Below are 17,949 nucleotides of genomic sequence, written 5' to 3'. Positions count from 1 at the left end.
CTCCATGGGAAAAGGGGAAAAGCATTTGTCACCGGGATAAATCTGGGAGCCCCGATACACAATGCTGACCTTAAAACAACCTAATTACATACAAATCTGTTGTATTCACATCAGGGTTTTTTTTTTTCTCCCCCCAAAAAAACGGAGTTCTGCAAAGCAAGAACTAGGTAACCAAAATAAGGCAGAGAATTAATTCTCAGTTAACAGAAGAGAGATTGAGGGATTCCCAGGTTCTTTCATGCTGTGGCGGATTTAAACAACCACCATCAGCACCCCATAAATAAAACAAGAGTAGCTACACCGTAAGGAACACAATTCCTAGAAAGAGGCTCCACAGAAGCATTACAGCAAAGACAAAAAGGGCTACAGCGCTGTTAGAAGCTGGGCTACAACACCGATGGAAAATGAGCTGCGAACCTTCCAGACTTCCAGGAAAAGACAGTCCTACCCACACACGCCAGCCTAAGGACACAATCAAGCTGGCAGACTTAATAAGAAACAGCAGACAAGATGTTAAATACATGGGTTTTGGCCGAGCCAGCATTCCGCTGCCAGAAGCCAACCTATAGCCACTGGCTACTGAAACAACCTCTTTCACGCGTTCTATCACTATTAAGCCACAAAATCACGTCTTTTGCATAGCGACTAAAGCACAAACCTCCCGACATTTAAATTCATTTCACACTTTAGCATTATTTACCCGAAAATAGACTGCAAACAAGTAACATGTCTCATAACACGCTGTAGTGAGACTGGTGGAGAAGATGGCTGACTTCAATGATTTCCTCCCCCCCCCCCCCCCCCCCCCCCCCCCCCCCCGTACAATCTGTCTTTGTTTGAAAGTTTCAATTTAATAAGAGTCTCTGTATTCAGGAGCCTGGAGTTTAGCTGTGCTAGCGACTCTCCGATGTGCCCTATGACCAGGCAGGATGCTGTAGCCGGTGCAGCTCTGTGTCCAGCATAATAAAGACCTTTTACGCATTACTCGAAGTTAACAAATGTTTTTACCAACCCAATATACTATTATTACTGGACTTAATGTTTTTATATCTGACAAAATTGGGATCTTGATTCAACCACATCAAACCGCCTTTAAACAGCAAGAACAGCATACACTGACAGAGCGCAAGAGGAGCAGGAGGGGAAAAGAGACCCTGTAGTTAGCAAAGCCATGCAAAAATTAAGCTAATTTAACCCACAGAAACACAGCCTCAGTCACCCTACAACAAAACATGCATTTTGCCAAACTGCTAACGCAGGACGGTCTAAACACAGACGCCAAGGCTTACAAGGAGGGCTTCTCCCACCCTCTTGCTATTCAGGGCACGTTAGGAAGTTAGCACATAGTAGTAACAAGTACAGCCAGTGGTCAGCAAGGGTACAGCCAGCTTAAAACATGACAGTGTCCTTCGCTAAATACACACAACCTCAACAGCAAGCCACAGAACACCCCTTTCCTGGCCATAACAGCACGTCCTCGCAGAGGCACTACTGTTTCTCAACAGTACCCATTTCCTTAGGCGAGTGTCATTTCTGCACGCACACCCGTGCTTTGCTCCGTGGTGTAATGCTGTAACCTCCCAGGTGGTACCTAGGAACTGGAGGCAGAAAATCAACGGCCCAAAGCTAGAAGGAGAAAGCACCCAGGCTACAGAACCTGACACAAACGTAAAGCACAAGTCTTGAACACTGAGTAAGAGGTGAGCTGGAAGGAGTTCAAGTCATTTCAAGTGTTTGGATCGCACCTATAAAGTACTATAACCATAGAGGAAAAACCCAAGAAAATTCTGTTGGTTTTTAGGCTGCTGCTTAGAATAACAATCACTAATCATCACGCACTGCACTGCTGCTCTGGCTTCAAAATACCAAGGGTCATATTACTGTTACTACAGTTTCTTGTGACTTCAGAGCAGCCGCTTACTCTTACCAAAGAACACCACAATCCAGAGTCCTCTCCCTCCATCAAAATTACATTGCAGATAACCACAAAAATTATCTGCAGCATGCCTTTCGCAGCAGGGACGGGACAGAGAAACCAGCTGAAATGCCTGAACCAGCAGCCACTTGCCTGGGAAGCAAAAGGCTGATAAGGAGGCAACTCCCAGTGTAAGACCCCAAACCGATAACCTATTTCTGCCTGTCAAAACCAGTTTGTTGACCACTCAGTAGTGACACAACAGGTCCAGGTGGATTTTTTTCCAGAAGGAATGCTAGCTTGTAAATTGCCTGTTTTAATGAGGAGAGAAAAAAAGAGAAATGAAGGGACTATTTTGGCCTTTTACATGGACTGAATGACTCTGGATGTCAGCAGTTGCATATGTATACATTTACTGTTTTGATTAACAAGTACTACTCATACAACATTCAAAAACCCTACAGCCATGAAAACTCTAGAGAGGCTTTTCAAATATAGGTAGTTAATTCTGCATGTAACATCAATATATGTTATTTACACAAGAAAAAGTAACCACCGAAGTCAATAGAAACGAAAATAACATTCAAACCATCTGAAGAACCTTGAAAAAAATTAAAAGCATCTAGCCAGCAGGTAACTGTATCTGCCTGAATTTCAAGTTAACATGAAATTTCTGAGAACAAAGACTTAGTGTGCGTTATCCACTGCACAACAAAGACAGCTACAGAGACACAAATTCTGACATAAATATGCACAAAATTTGAAAGATCCTTGACGAGCCTATGCAGCCAGTCTTCTCTCGGTTGGACTGAGAAAGAGCTAGTGTTTAAAGAAACTGAGTACCTGTTTCCCAACCGCTGCGTATTATATACAGCAGCATCTGAACACTGACGTTTACTATTCACAAGGCAGAATTGAGTTTCTTCATTTTGTTCAACTGAAATTACCCAATTTTTCTGGGCAACCCTATCACAGAGGTATGCAAACAAGGATAATTTTCCTTATAAAATCCAAGTGCATGATCATTTTCCTTTGACTGAGAAGCAAAAGAGTTGTTTTTCCAGACCTTGAGAGACCATGCATGGAAAGATTAGGTCCTAGGCAGCAGTCCCAGCTGGGTACACCCCCCAGCTGCTTGTACCTGCCTCCACACTTCAGTAGCTTGTCTGAAGGGTGATGAGATGAACCAAGGTGGGGAACTGATCATGAGTTAAAGAAAAAAAAAGAAATAAGGCCAGGGGACAGGACGCAAAGGGTGAGGAGAGAAAGGCAGGGAAAACAGCTACAGCCTCTGGTCAGGCAGTAAATGAATCTGAGATGAAAGAGATTTCAAAGCAGCATTATGCAGGGAAGAGACAGAGGCCACCACTGCTGGGACCTTCTCAACAAACCCAGGGATCGAGCATGCTCCCTCCTCTGCCCATACTCATCACTTTCTCTGAGTTGCAGCAGAACAACGCTGACTCAATTCTCCAGTTTCACAACAGCTTACAGAGCTTCCAGTAAATTAAGTGAAAATTTAACAATTTTCCTTCTTTTGTAGTCTGGGAAAGTACAAGAGATCATGGAATTGCTTCTAAGATTGTTTGTGAAAGCTGCCTCTCTGAAAAGACTAAACACCTTCTAAGATGGAAGCAAGGGTTTGCAGAGGTTTATACTCTTGCTCTTGGAGAAAACTAGCTACAGGCACAGCTGAGAGGGACAGGAGAAGCACAAGCAAGAGAACTATTTCTGAACTGGACTATATTCTACTGGAGATGTGGTAATGTGTTCGCACCAGCCAGGGAGAACTTCATTTGGTTTCAACCACAACCCTTTTATGCAGCTGAAGGGAATGTACAGAGCCTAGCTGAGCCATCAGAACAGAGATTCTGAGACTATATTCCATGGAAAGTACAACGATCACACGATGCTGGGCTCCCTTTATGTCCCAAAAGCAAAGTACTCCAAGTGTTTTTAGCTATTATTATTTTTATATCGGAGCAAACACACAAAGGATGGCCCAGGAACACTGTGTGATCATCAACGTGTACTACAGTGAGAATTTGAGAACTGCCGTATTACATCATTGCTTGGTTTAAAACTGACCCAGGAGAAGAAGAAAAAGGTTCGTTTGCATTCAAATTACTTTCCCCAACCGAGGCTGTTGTAGGGCTACATAAACGTAGCTTTTGGTGACCGTATTGCCTTGGCGTGCTCACAGAACAGTAAAGCCAGGGCGCTTACCAGCCGCTGTGTGAAAGTTCTGTTTCCTCATCGCAATTTGGACTTCATTCACAATTCAGAAAAGACGACCAGTCCGGGATCCTATTCTTTCCAAAGCATTTCCTCCAAAAAGTCTTTAAAAATACCAGTTGTTAATGAGCAGCTTGTCCTTTCACCAGATACAATGCAGGCATGCTTAAACCTGTAGCTACACCAGCGCAGGACTTAAAGCCAAACGGTTTCTTTTTATTTTTGTCAAAATGTAACACAGAGATGCTGCCATTGAGCAGGCTTCCATCTGCTTCTTAATAGTAAGATATTAGTGACATTTTCTGGAACATTTCCTCATTGAAACAGCTGGTCTACACAAAAAATGCTTGTGTTATTTTTAAATAACACCATAATAGCAATAGTGAGAGGCGCTGCCATCACAAAGCAATAAAATTATTTCAGAGGTAACACAGGACTGGGGATCCCTTGATCTGCTCTCCCCACTTTCGCAGAAGCAGCAAGGGAAGTTCACTCCATTTGAAAAGATGGAAGCAGCAGAGCCCTGGTGTTTGGTTGCGGAAAGGTCCTTTGAAGTCTGTTCACACTCTCTTTGAATTAATCCTGTTGATTCCCCTGTTCTCCCTCCTGCCCAAAAAGACATCAACTCTGCGGTGGCTCACTGTTTATGAAACGACACAGATATAGGAGTTTTTTTCCCCCCACACACAGCCCAATTAAGAAACTTATTTTTTGGTCCATTTGAGATTCATGTTTGAATGAATTCTCCCTGTACTGCTTTTTAAAGGAATATGTAACAAAGACATCTTTTCAGCCAACGTTTTGTCTTCCAAAAACTTCCAGAGCTTCTTCCCCGTCCAAAAGTAGTAGCTTCCAAATACAATACAGAGAAAATGTGCAACCTCAAGCAGCACATGGAAAAAATCAATCACTTAAAAAACTAAAAAAGAAGCAAAGTATTATTATGCGAAGGCTCTTTTCATTTGCAAACGTAATGCCTAACCAAAGACATGCTGCTTAACAATCTCCATTGATAGCTATTTTTAAAGAAAATTAAATCAGTGAACTGAAGAGTTAGGGGCTAAACACCTAAAAAGGAAAAAAAAAAAAAGTAGCCTTCTCTGTAAGTGTAAACAAAATGCTTCTTATTTCTTCTTGTTCCTTGACAAAATGGTTTAATTCAGGAACTAATTAGGGGCTCAAAAAGGGAAAAAACTTGGGTTTTTTTAAAATTCATAGCAGGAAACGAAGAAGAAACACGAGAGCTAAGGTCTACTATTTCTTAAGTGCTTAAAAGAAGCAGTAACCAGAAACAGCCAGTCCTGCAGAAAAATAAAACTTTAATACAGCAAGTTTAAATTATTTATCAAAACCTGCTCTTTTTTTTCTTTTTTCTTTTAAGCAGCAAGCTTTTAATAGATCTTTACTAACATACTTTGGGTCTGGTTTTCTTCACCCTCTCCGGGGAGAGGTCTTTGAAATAGATCTCAACTGCCATTTTAATAGAAGTAATCAATAATAAAGTATGTCAGTAGCACAAAAAAATTTTGTATTATTCTCCAAGAAAAATGAGAAATCTTTCACAGACAGGTTAAACTATATAATTACATGTGTACAGATAACACCTTTCTTGTTATCAAAAAAGTGCAAGCAGCAGTAAGATTAGGCAAGTAGACTTCTCTCAAATTAAACATGAAGTAAACGCCAACAAATGAGAATTAACCTAAGAAATAATCGGAGAAATTAATAAAAACAAAGGTTTCCTGCTTGCCAATTTCAGTAACTGATACAAGGAAAATTTAAATGGCTTCTAGGCCTTTTGACTAAGACCAAGAGCAACACCTGTGAAAGGAGTCTATGCTGGTGTGTAAGTGTTTAGTACCGTGTGAAGTGGTAATAACTTTCCTGAATGCATTTGTTGAAAAAGTCCACTTACATGGACACTGCAGTACGTACACAGTAGATGAGAACACAGGATGCAGTTTCAGCTCTGCATTAAATACATAGGTACCGTAAATAAATACAGTGTTAGAAAGGCTGTGTGATGTCCTCAGGAGGCCAATCCAAAACAAAACTAATTCATTGCTTCACTATTTCCATGGCTCACTTACAAAAAAGCACACACATGCACATACTTGAGGAAATCAATCTACAGCCCATGCTGCATCATTTACAAAGCAATTAGCACTCCTTAACATGCCACCGAACAGCAGAGCACACCACCTGATTTTACTGGGGAGATCAGAGGCAAGGCCAAATGCTAACAGCGACCAAAGCTCAACTGAGAAAATGACACTCACGTGAGAACAAATTCCAGGGCTTCACTTGCAGCCTTCGTAACAGGCCCACGGAAAAGACAAGGCGCTCAGGGAGACAGCTACCTCAGCTCCTGCCTTTGAAACTGGACTAATCTAGGTCTTACCTAGAAACTAAAGCCTGAAATTATACCAGTTGAAATTAAATGAGATTTTCAGTCCACTGAAAGTTGCTGCAAACTACAACACGGGCCCAACTTTCACATAAAAACAGCTTTAAAGCTCAACCTTAAACAAACCTAACCAGCTCAACCTACACTGAAAGGGATTTGTCACAAGTCTGCACGCCTCTAGAAGGAGTTCATTTTTCCTTCTTCAACCATCTCGGGTCAGCATCGTGAAACTGCCATGTTGGCAAACCTTTGTGTCACTGACACCATAAGACCAGTTCCCACTGGCCAGAAGACACAACGGACCACTACCATGGGGCAGACGGGAGCCTGTACAACACTGCAAATTGAGCCGTTGCAAAATAAAGACTAAAAACCGGACAAAAGCTGACTGCATCAGGTAGCTGTTCAAATTTCATTTCCACCTTCAGCCATACCGTAAGCTAACGTGGTCAGGCATCTAGCTCTTGAGAAGAATTGCCACACTTGCCCCACAAATTGTGTAAAATCACATGAGGAAACTCAGATGCCTTCAGCCCACCCGTGCTGATTAGCCCCAGTATCATTACACAACACCATTACGTTCTTCTTTGTAGTTAGTTCAAAGTATCATAGATTTCCTGAAAGTCAGCGGGAAGGACCAGCTACGACGAACGCTGCACCAAAACACATCATTTTCCTTTCACACCATTTCTGCTTGCACCGTTGACACTCCTCACCATGACAGCACAGCTACAAAGGGTTTGTCAAGCCTCCTTCACCACGTTAAATAATAACTGAACGGTATGGTAATTCACTTTCCTCCAGCGAACTGTCTGCATTCCCTTCCGATTTCCTGTAGCTACAAATATGATAATCAGGAGAACAAAGACTTTAGCACAGCCACTCAGGAACCAGTAAATGAAATGAAGTATGTCTGATTCCAGAAGGAAGAAAAAAAAAAAAACAAAAACATAAAAGACCCGCAGTCTAGCTGGTCCCCAGCACCCCAAGCCCAGGTTAAGAGGCTATTAAAAAAAAGGCACGTCGGTGTAAAGTTTCTCTTTTTTAACTTCACGGACAATGCCACCACTGAGCAACACAGCCGTTCCTCAACGAACCCATCTACCTTTAATTCCCACTTCCTTCTGGACAGCAACTTCTGGCACTCCATCAGTCCCCTTTTATCCCAGTTTCTTTTTATAAATCCAAGGTCAGGTTTCCTCTCCCATCTCATGTGATGTTCTGGACTGAAGTCGTGCCAGCGTGGTGGGTCCCCCCCTCCAGTGCCAAACCCCACATCCCGTGCCACAACACTCCTCACCTCTGTCCCACCGCCCACAGGCTTTCAGCCCGGGCATTTTCCCTTAGGTTTAACGGGAAATTAATAATAATAATAATAATAATAATAATAATAGAGGGAGACACAGCAACTTTCCCAGCCACGCTTCATGGTACGGAGGGCAATAAATAAATAAATAATCAACCCCGCTGCCACCCGGGGTGCTGCAGGGGGGTCCCTGCGGCCCTCGCCCCCCCCCCCCCAGCCCTGCCCCGGGTGGCCCGCGCCCCCCAGCCCCCGGCCCTCACCTCCTCCTCGCTCTCGCTGCGGAAGCACAGGCAGGCCGCCCGCTTCTTGTAGCCGTCCCCGTCGTAGGTGCGCGTCTGGTTGGACTTGAGCTTCATCATCCTCCGCTCCGAGGGGGCGGCCGGGGGTGGGGGGAGGCCGGAGGGACGGCGAGGCCCGCGGCCTAGCGGGCGGGGGCGGGCAGGGTGGCGGCGCCGGGAAGGACCCGCCGGGGCTCCCGCGAGGGGCGGGCGGGCGGGGAAGGACGGGGGGGACGGAGGGGGGCCGCCTCCCCGCGACAGTCTCTTTCTGGGTCTCGCTCTGTCTCCCGCGGGCCGGGAGCCGCCCGCTACGCGCTGCCGCCTTTCGCCCGCCTCATCCCTCCCTTCGCTTCCAGCCGCTCCACCGCCGCTACCAGCGCTCCGGCCACCGCCGACGACGACGACCGCGACGCCATCTTGGGGCACGCTACGCAAACGGCGTAGAGCCGCCGGGCGGGGGAGGCGACGGCTGCCCCCTGCCGCTTCACGGCGCGCCCGCCACGCAGACAGCGCAGCCAGCTTCCAGAATCGCTCCCCCCCGCGCAGGCGGCGCCACCACGCCTCCGCTTCGACGCTAGCCCGCTACGCAAGCCGCCTTCCAGAATAAGGCGGCTGCACGTAAGGCGGCGGGCGGCTGCATGCTGGAGCGCCCTAGCAGTTACGAAAAATGCGCAGGGGCCGGGCCGGCCCCCCGCGCACATGGCTCCGCTTTGACAGCGGCTCTACGCAAAGCGCGCAGCCGCCGCGGGGGAAGAATGCCCGTCCTGCACCGGGCGGGGGGCGCAGCTTACGCCAGTGGCGGAGCGCGGGGGGTCCCATTGTACCCCGCGGGCGGGCGCGGAACAAAGCGGGGGGCAGCGGGGCCGGGGCTCTGCACCCCCGGGGAGGGGACCTCTGGAAGGTGTGGGGGGACACCGGCACCGAGCCACCTCTGGGAGAGCACTAGCAGCCTCTCCCCCCACCACCCCCCCCGCCCCTTTCCCCCCCAAGGGCATTTTTAGGCTTCAGGCTAAGGGCACAATTACTGCACCCCAGGAGCAGCTGGCATCAGCATCACCCCACTGCAAAGGCACCCACATCTTGCTTGCACTCAGGGCTTGGCTTGGTTGCAGGTAGAAGGGGGCCACCAGGCTCCCCAGCCCCAGTTTTATGTGCTCCCCCAGGAGGAAAACCCCATCAAAGGGTCAGTTTGCCCAGCCTTGGTTCGGGTTCAGCAGTTTGCTCTCCGCTCTGCAACAGCAGCCAGTCAAAAATGGAGGGTAAGGCAAACCATCATCTTCGGCCTCTGTACACGGGTAGAAGAAAAGGTTCTTCACCAGGCGTGGATCCCACCGAGATCCAGTGGGAGCACCAGCCAAAAGGGAGACACTTAACAGCCGAATCTCTCACAACACCCCTCCAACGGCTCAGGCAGCTGAATGTCAAAAAGCTTTTGAGACAAGAAAATGGGATCTGCTCTGCCTCCCACAGACCTCCCATCCCGGGCTGGATTAAAAACATGGAGGTAACACTTCCCCTGTCTAATTTAGACCAGGGCTCTTCACCCCAAAACAAAAGCAATTTTTACTTGTTTGGATCCTCCCTTTAAATCTTCCCTTTGAGTCAAATATTATTTTGGAAGAAAACATTCAGTATTTCATACCAATTGCCACACACTGAAATACTCCAAGTGATTGGAAATAGTTGCTTAATTTTGCATGAAGCTAAGCGTTTCACGGAACACAACACTGCTGCTCAAACAATATCAAACTACAAATGCATAGTAGACAAGCTTAAACATTACCGCCACTCTGTAGGATAAAAGAAACTTGAACAAAAAGCCCCAGTAGGCCCAGACAACCTAGAAGCTCACTAGCAAAACTGAAGAGGGGAAAAAAAAAAAAAAAAAGAGAGAGCGTGCTTCTTTAGAGCACATTCCCTTTAAAATCTAGGCTGTAAAGTGCATCCTGGCTAAATCCAGTCACCTGGGATCCAGCAGGTTAGTCTGGATTAGTTTGAGCTAAATCGTAACCTACAAACTTCAGCGGAGGCAGCTGGATCAGTTAAAAAGACAATTTGAAACACCTAGTCTCTCCCTACAGTGCCAACTCCCTCAGAGCTAAATTAATAATAATAATAATAATAAATCATCTTGTACCCACCATTTCCCTCACACCAAACTAGGACCGGAATGAGCTCCTTTCCCCCGGATCGGTATCTAGCATTTCTGTGATATTAAGGCTGCCTTGAACAAGATACCATTTCCCAGGCTACAGAAACCCTTTCCAATTAGCATCACGCCGTCATTAGCTGGCGCGTGCCATCTACTGGCAGGCTGCACTGCAGGGCACCCCAGCTTCGCCTCAGCTCCAGACAGCAGGTCCTGTCACAAACACCCATCTCTCTTAAACCACAGTTAATTAACCCAGTCATTTCAGAACTGGGTGAAGGAAACGCTCACCTGCCTGCGCTGGTTGTGTCCAACTCACAGAAGGCCTCAGGCTGACACAGCAGAACTGCCTGGAATTTTCTGTCTGCAAGACAGCCTCAGCTCAGCCCAGCTTTACTGCATTACTGGGAATTACTAGAAATTAGCATCTTCCTGGGCAGAGCAGAAAAACTGCCTGAGCTATGAACTGAGGCTCCTCATTCCTTCCTAAGAATCACCTCGACACACTAGCAAAACCCCGTCAGCAACCACCAAACCTACACCGTTCCTCTCCTACAACCTGTTTTCTCATCACAAGTTAGTCCACTACTATTGTTCCACATGTCAGAGATTTGAGTCACCTCCCTGCTATGTGAGCTCTAGATTTATGCACTTAAGTAAGACACAGTGATGCAACCCAGGTGGAATTTTCACCTATTTTATTATACACAAAACATGAGCAGGAAGTTCTACTGAGGAGGCTGACCACGTCCACGACCAAATCCACCTCTCTGCAACAGAAAAGGAAGAGCATTAGTCACCGTATCAAGCGAGTGACAGCGACAAAGAACCACCAAAATCATAAACCAGTTAGCTGTCTTTCCTCAATTTTGCATTACTTTGAGAAGTGCCCCCTGCTCCAAGCACAGTCTAACTCTGATCTGTTTGAGACTAGCTACCTGACAAGTTAACCCGATGAGCAATACTAAGAACAAAATCAACCCATCCTAGCCAGCTCTGCAGATCATGCCTCAAACTCTTCTGTTTCTGAAGTATAAAAACATGCATTTCGTCCAGAGACCTCAGCTCGCTTCTCAGATGTGCCACTGGCTTCCCGTCACAGCACCAGCCCCTCTCACACAGCCAGAGCCAAATACCTGACCTCAGCCGCACACCTGAGAAGCGCCACGCTGAAGAGCAGGCAGATACAACCTATCCAGTTTCTCCTAATCAAAGCCTCAATAAAGGAAGCAAATCTCAAATGCAAATACTCACAAACTGGAATTCGGTGGCTGCTCCAGCACCAGCCTCAGCCTTCTTGTCAGCCCCAGCTGAGGAGAGAGAAGAACAAGTTACTAACCAGAGAATCCACTCCCCAACTACAGCGGCTCCTGCTTGGAATCAAAGCTTTACAAACAAAGACAACTAAGGCTAAACATCACCAAGTAAAACAGCCATTACTGAGACTGTTAAAGAGTTACTGAACCCACCTCCTGAGAAAATCCCAGCCTCCAGCTTGACAAAATTCAAGAAAAGACTCCCATTTGGAAGCAGATACAGATAAACTCTGTTGTGCAAATGCCTAAGCTATGCCAAGAGTCTCATTTTCCCCTTTTCTTCTTGAAAGGAGGCCAATACTGAAGACAATCCTCCCAAAGACATAAGCTGCACAGAAAGCAAGGTCAGCCTGATATTCATACAGCGACATGATGGACACTCACGTGGAACGGCGCTGCGTCTGTACGTATCCCTGTCGGCTTCTCCCCGAGTAAGACGCGCAGGGCGTTCACCTTCCAGACCTAAAAGTGGAAACAGCACCATCAAACACACCGTTTACCTGGGACACAGCTCATTCCATGGGTGACCCTGCATCTCAAGGTGGAAAAGTAGCTCTCCAGTTAAGCATTAGACCTACCTGCAGAGCTGCACCTTGGTTTGTACAGTGTACATAAGCCTGAACAAAAAAAAGTGATGTAATAAGGAGAACTTAACTTTAAGGGTGAAATCTGCAAAAATGCACCAGCTTGTGCTCAGGCTGAAGTTAAATAATGTGAAAAATGAATTTACAGCATCATCCTAACAGTTTTCTGGCCTTCAAACAAGAGCCACAAAATAATGCTAATAAAAAAACTAAGGAATACAAGGGAATCTGTCACATCTGACATAGCTAAATCACAAATTGCATGACATTCTGATCCCAAGCTAAAATACAGCCACACTGTATCAGTATCACAAATCCTCCACAATGGACTAGATTAATAAAACTAAGAGCAGATTATCTACGTAACTTCAGATTAGCATCAAACAGAACACTTGCAGTAAAGAAACAGATGGGGTGGAACTGCCAGCCCCTGCACCACTCTCAGGGGGTTCGCCATTTCAAAGATGAAATCCACTCCTGCAGCACCAGGCCACGATCTTCACGCTCAGGCAGCAAGACACACTTAGGGGCAGTTGCTGCCTGGTGCACCACAGTCTACTAGCGGTCTTGGGCAAGAATCACGAATCATGCACTTCTACAGGCTTGATTTATACTATAGGCACTAGTTTTTCCCCCAAAAAAGCCAGTTCTTACAATAGATGCCTTTATTAACAAAGAGAAACACTACCCACGGATGTGCAGATTCACTTATCCTACATGTGCTTCTACATCCTTCCTTTCTGTCAGGTTAAACCATTACAGCACATCCCACAGCCAACAAAATTTTTATTTTTTAAACTGCAGATCTGTCCGTCCTTGATTTCAGTCAGTCAAATTACATCTGTAACAGACACAAATTGCATCAAATACACAGCAGCCTAAAACCTGATTTAGCCCAACTGTTCCAGCTTCTGCACCAAGACTTACTTGAGCCAGTCAGTAGCACTGCATGGAAGCACGAGAAAAGGCCCCAAAATTCCAGGAGACCTTGAGTTCTGCACCACCATCCACACACGCCTCTGTCAGCCCTAGTCTGCTGCAGCCTAAGGCAGGTAGTCCACGGAGAAACACCACAGAAAGCGACAGTACGTGCAGCCCTACCAGCTAACCTTGCCAAGGTGCAGACTGAATGAGGTCACTGGCACTGCTCTGGAAAGGGCTGCGGTGCTGCAAAGTGGAGCTTCCTCACCGCAGAAACCCTGAGCAGGTTTTAGCCAGGACCTACAAGCCCCATCCTCCCATTAGATATGCAGTTTCTTTAGCTCGTTAGATAGACACAGCACCTAAAGAATAAAATTTGTAACATCCCAAGCTACTTAAGAGATCAAAGAAACCGCACCTTCCTAGTTCCAATGCAACTCTTTCCTTTGAAGCAGATGCTGCTACAGTTTTGTTTGGCTAAAAAACAAGTTACAGGAGATTGAGGTGAACCCCCCAGCACCCTGTGTCCACAGCCTTCATCCCCAGTGCAGTATCCAGTAGTTGCTGACAGGATTATGATGTAGGTCAGAAGCAGGACGAGTAGATTCCTACCATCTACCAGGAAAAGCTCTGTCATGCAAGACTCCCCTTTCACACAAGTCCTTTCTAAAGGGCAGAACAATATCCTACATTATTCTTGGTAAACACAAGAGGCAACTCCACACAAGGCAGACAGACCTACAATCTCCTGCCTTGAAGGCGAAGACATTTCTTGCCCCTAGAGACCTGGCAATGCTGTTCTGCCAAGGATGCAGCAATTTTGTCCCCCCTTTCTCCAAGTTTCGAAAAATTTTTATGTCTCCAAAGATCTCCTGGACGATTTTGCAGTCCATATTCCGCACTGCTCTGTTTCTTCTCTACTACAGGACAAGAAACTAGGAAAACTAAGCAGAAGGGATTTTGCAGAGCGTTTCTAAATGCATACAAGCAACATAACCATCTTTCCTGTTCTGAATTATTAGCTTGGTACACCGTAACATTTTCATAAACTGAGGGGCATGGTGGCTTCAGCACATTCACCTCAAGTTCACTTGTACTGCACACTATTATACCACAAAAGGTATCAAATGGTTCACAAGCCATTCAACAGGCCAATACCAAGAATCCACAAGGAAAAAAGATAGCTTCTGCCTTGTGTGGACTAGAGAGGCAGGTTTGCAACACAAACTTTAGACAGTTGCAGGCAATCCAAGAAGTCAGTATCAGCAGCACGTTTGTTTGCCTGATCAGCATCTCCTTCACTTTAAGCTATGAAAAACCCACTAAAAAAAAACCCCAAACCAGAAAATCCACCAAGAAAAAAGATGAGAACTACAAGCCCAACACACCATATGTATTTCTTGTAAACCTTTAAAAGAAAGCAGCTTTAATAACAGGACTTGCCCAACAGCATGTTAAGTCTATGTGATGAAAGGCAGAACTGCAGATAACCAACCTGACAGCTGAACCCCCGTGTGAAGCACATCCAGTGCCCAGGCTTAGCTTTTGCTTTCAGTCATTGAATCCTGCACCCGTGTGCTGCGCAAGAATTCAGGTCTGTTCCCTATCTCAGCAGTCCTAGCCAAGGCCACTCAACTTTTACAGCAACAGCCTCCCAGGCAGCTCTTCTAAGGGTAACTCAGCCAGAGACAAGGTTCTCTGTATGTGCTGGACTGGACCAACAGTGCACACATCATCTTCCTGACAGAACACCAGTGATTGCTGCCGGCCCTTTCCAAAAGACAAGAGCAGGTTTTGAAAAGCCCTGGCAGTTAAGAGACATCCCCTGTCACTGACCTCAGACGTGTCTAGGCACCAATTTGTACCCCGCTCCACAGCCTGCGGTCTCGGCAGGCCTGATTTCAGTGAATTCCAGCCACTTGCGTTACCAGACAAGGCCAAGACCCAGACTCTTGAGCGTTTCTCCATCTCACAGTTTTCTTCATCCCCCTCCAACGTTTCAGTCGGCCAGCAGCCATCAGGCTAGTGCCAAATACAGAAGCAATAAAACCTACACATATCTCCTTGATGTAATAATGTTTATACATTCAGAAATCACAGCGACTCACGCCAGTCTGCTCTGGAAGCTGACCGTCCACCACACCTGCGCTAACACGCTTAACCTCGCTCCCCGCTTCCTCCTGCTGCTGGGGCAGCCACCCCGCAACCACCGCTCACCTTTGGGCCGCGGTCTGCCAGTCTCTGGGCGGCTCCGGCGCAAGGTTGCGGGGACGATCTCAGGGGGGAGGTGCAGGTAATCACGCAGGTACTGGATGCCCTCGTTGGTCAGATACCAGTAGAAATGCCTCCACGCAAACTGCTCTTTCACATAACCACGGGATTTCAGAGACTAGAGGGAGAATTCTCAATTACTTCACGTGTGATCCTTATCACCATTCAACATTCTCTGATCAATACCCTCACTAGATGTTTTTATGAACACAAGAGCTTATCAAGGGTACACGGGGAATAAAAACGTAGAGACAAAGTTCACATGCACAGGACAAAATTACAGCATCATTCCCACCCTGTGAGAAAATACAAGGCTACCACTCACAGATGTTATCATAGCTTCAAAAACGGAGCTAGAGATGTGGATCCTAAAAATAATAAACTTCTACGGTCTGTGGGGAACAATAAATCAAAAACGAAATTGCAAAAATCAGAACAGGGGAAAAAACTGTAATAGGAAAGAAAAGGCAAATGCAAGACAATGTCTGACAAGGTTTATTTGGTAACGGCTGACAATGTTTATTCAGAGGTACACAACAAGCTCGTGTGCAGAGATCCCTGCTGGCCGGCAGCCCAGCCCTCTGCCCGCCCTCACGTCCGTACCTGCATGGCTTTCATAACATGGAGGTTGGGCACATTCTTGTCGACAAGCTCAGGATGCTTCGGCATATGGACGTCTTTCTTGGCCACCATCACTCCCTCCTTAAAAAGGAGTTCGTAGATGGCAATTCGGTTCTTCTTGGGCATCAACATCTAAACAAGAGGCAAGCAGTAAACAGTAAATACTGCTGATTTAAAATAAATGCATTCAAAGTCTACCAGAAGATATAAAGTAACAAGTGTGAGGTTGCGCGGAAAGCCTAACGCTTAAATAACACCCCCCAGATTACTGTCTCCTGTAAGAACCTCCTGAACTACCTTTCAGCACCTGATCTGCTAGGCATCCCTTCCCACTGTTTTCCTGTGAAGGAAAAACTGAGCAGTCCAAACTTTTGATCCTTAACATTAAATCACATCACCATATTAAAGACTGTAAACTCTCTCATGTCAGTCAAAACAAGAGACGAGGGCAGACACAGGTGAGGCAGAGGCACAGCTCAGGGTGAGGCGTGTTTTGGGTCTGCCACGGGTGCTGGAGACCCGAGGACACCTGCGTGGCTGTTAACTCACACTTTACTCAGTAACCTGGGAGCTGAGGAAGCCTCTCACAGTTCGCTCCCAGAGCCCATAAGCCCGCACTGGAAGCACGCTGCCACTGTCACCCCCAGCAAGGGGACACTCGATTCCAGGCGATGCCTCCCGGCCCGGGAGCGGGACGCCCTGGGCCCAGCAGCGCGGAGCCGCAAGGCTGCGGCCTCAGGGCACGGCGGCGTGCGCGGAGCTGCTGAGCGGCGGAGCACCCGCACCGGCCCCGCGCCGTGGCGGCCCCCAGCGGGGCAGAGCCCGTGGGGCAGGCCGAGGACCCCACCACGGCAGCCTCCCGGGGCGGAAGGTCGCGGTGCCACCGCTGGGAACAAGGGTCCCGCGGCGGCTCGTCCCCGCAGTCGCCCCTAGCCCAGGACTCTCCAGCCCGCGGCCTGCCCCCCCCCGGTAACGGGACCTCCCCGCGGCCTAGTGCCCCCCCGCCGCCTCCCGCCCCGCAAACTCGGGCCTAAATTCCGCCCCCCCGCCGCGGCATTCCCCCCGCGGGGGGCCGGGCCAGGGCTTCCCGGCACCGCCGAGCAGCGGCCCCACGCCGCCGCCCAGGGATGGCGCCGATGCGAGACCGATAGGGGCCCAGAGCGTGGCCTCACCGTGGCGGCGGCGGCGGGCCCAAGAGCGGAAAGGAGCGCGCCTGCGCCGCGCGGCCGCTTCCGGCCTCCCGAAGGCCCCCTGGCGGCGCGGGTGCCCGCGGCGCTGCCTGAGCGGGGCGCGCAGGGCCCCGGGGGGGGCGTGGGGTGCCCGCGGCGCTGCCTGACGGGGGAGGGGGGCAGCGTCCGCCGGGAGCGCTCCGGCCTTTGCGTCCCCACTCGTGTCACCTTCTCTTTGTCACCTCCTCCACATCACCAGTCGTGTCACCCCCTGCGGTCGCTACTACAGACATCCCGCTCCACCCCCCCACTCGTGACAGCCCTTCCACGCCTCCACTTGTGTCACCCCCTCCACATCACCCCCTCCACGTCCCCACTCGTGTCACCCCCTCCATGTCACCCCCTGCTCATCCCTGCTGGTGTCACCCCCTCCGCGTCACCCCCTCCGTGTCCCCACTCGTGTCACCCCCTCCATGTCACCCCCTCCACCTCACCCCCTCCACATCACCCCCTCCACATCCCCACTCGTGTCACCCCCTCCCTGTCACCACCTCCACATCCCCTCTCATGTCACCCCCTCCACGTCCCCACTCCTGTCACCCTCTCCACATCCCCACTGGTGTCACCCCCTCCATGTCCCCACACTGTCACCCCCTCCATGTCACCCCCTCCACATTCCCACTCTTGACATCCCTTCCATGTCCCCACTCGTGTCACCCCCTCCATGTCACACCATGTCACCAGCATCCCCTTCGCACCCCAAAACACCTCCCCCAG

The 17,949-nt window shown here is 48.4% G+C and overlaps 2 protein-coding genes across 3 annotated transcripts in view; both read right to left on the bottom strand.

Annotated features, from left to right (window-relative positions):
• NUDT3 (nudix hydrolase 3) overlaps window positions 1-8,598 on the bottom strand; it is a 32,822-nt gene extending 24,224 nt beyond the window's left edge. For both annotated transcript variants that reach the window (XR_008825809.1, XM_056361456.1), the window contains exon 1: window positions 8,124-8,598. Coding sequence is in view for 1 of the 2 variants with exons in the window: in XM_056361456.1 (XP_056217431.1) it covers window positions 8,124-8,222 (99 nt within the window). In the remaining variant the exon portion in view is untranslated. The remainder of the gene's footprint in view (window positions 1-8,123) is intronic.
• A 2,373-nt stretch (window positions 8,599-10,971) lies between these two features.
• Window positions 10,972-17,298, bottom strand: RPS10 (ribosomal protein S10). Its single transcript, XM_056361458.1, has 6 exons — window positions 17,176-17,298; window positions 15,986-16,135; window positions 15,329-15,500; window positions 11,991-12,068; window positions 11,545-11,600; window positions 10,972-11,060 (listed from the first exon to the last, which is right to left on the bottom strand). The coding sequence occupies exons 2-6, from the start codon at window positions 16,133-16,135 to the stop codon at window positions 11,019-11,021; spliced, it is 498 nt and encodes a 165-aa protein (XP_056217433.1). The 5' UTR covers window positions 17,176-17,298; the 3' UTR covers window positions 10,972-11,018.
• Between the last annotated feature and the right edge of the window lie 651 nt (window positions 17,299-17,949).

This window comes from Falco biarmicus, chromosome 16, assembly GCF_023638135.1.
Source record: "Falco biarmicus isolate bFalBia1 chromosome 16, bFalBia1.pri, whole genome shotgun sequence".
Classification (NCBI taxonomy): Eukaryota; Metazoa; Chordata; class Aves; order Falconiformes; family Falconidae; genus Falco; species Falco biarmicus.
The sequence above is the reverse complement of the archived record's forward strand: the minus strand, read 5'-3'. Positions and strand labels throughout refer to the sequence as shown.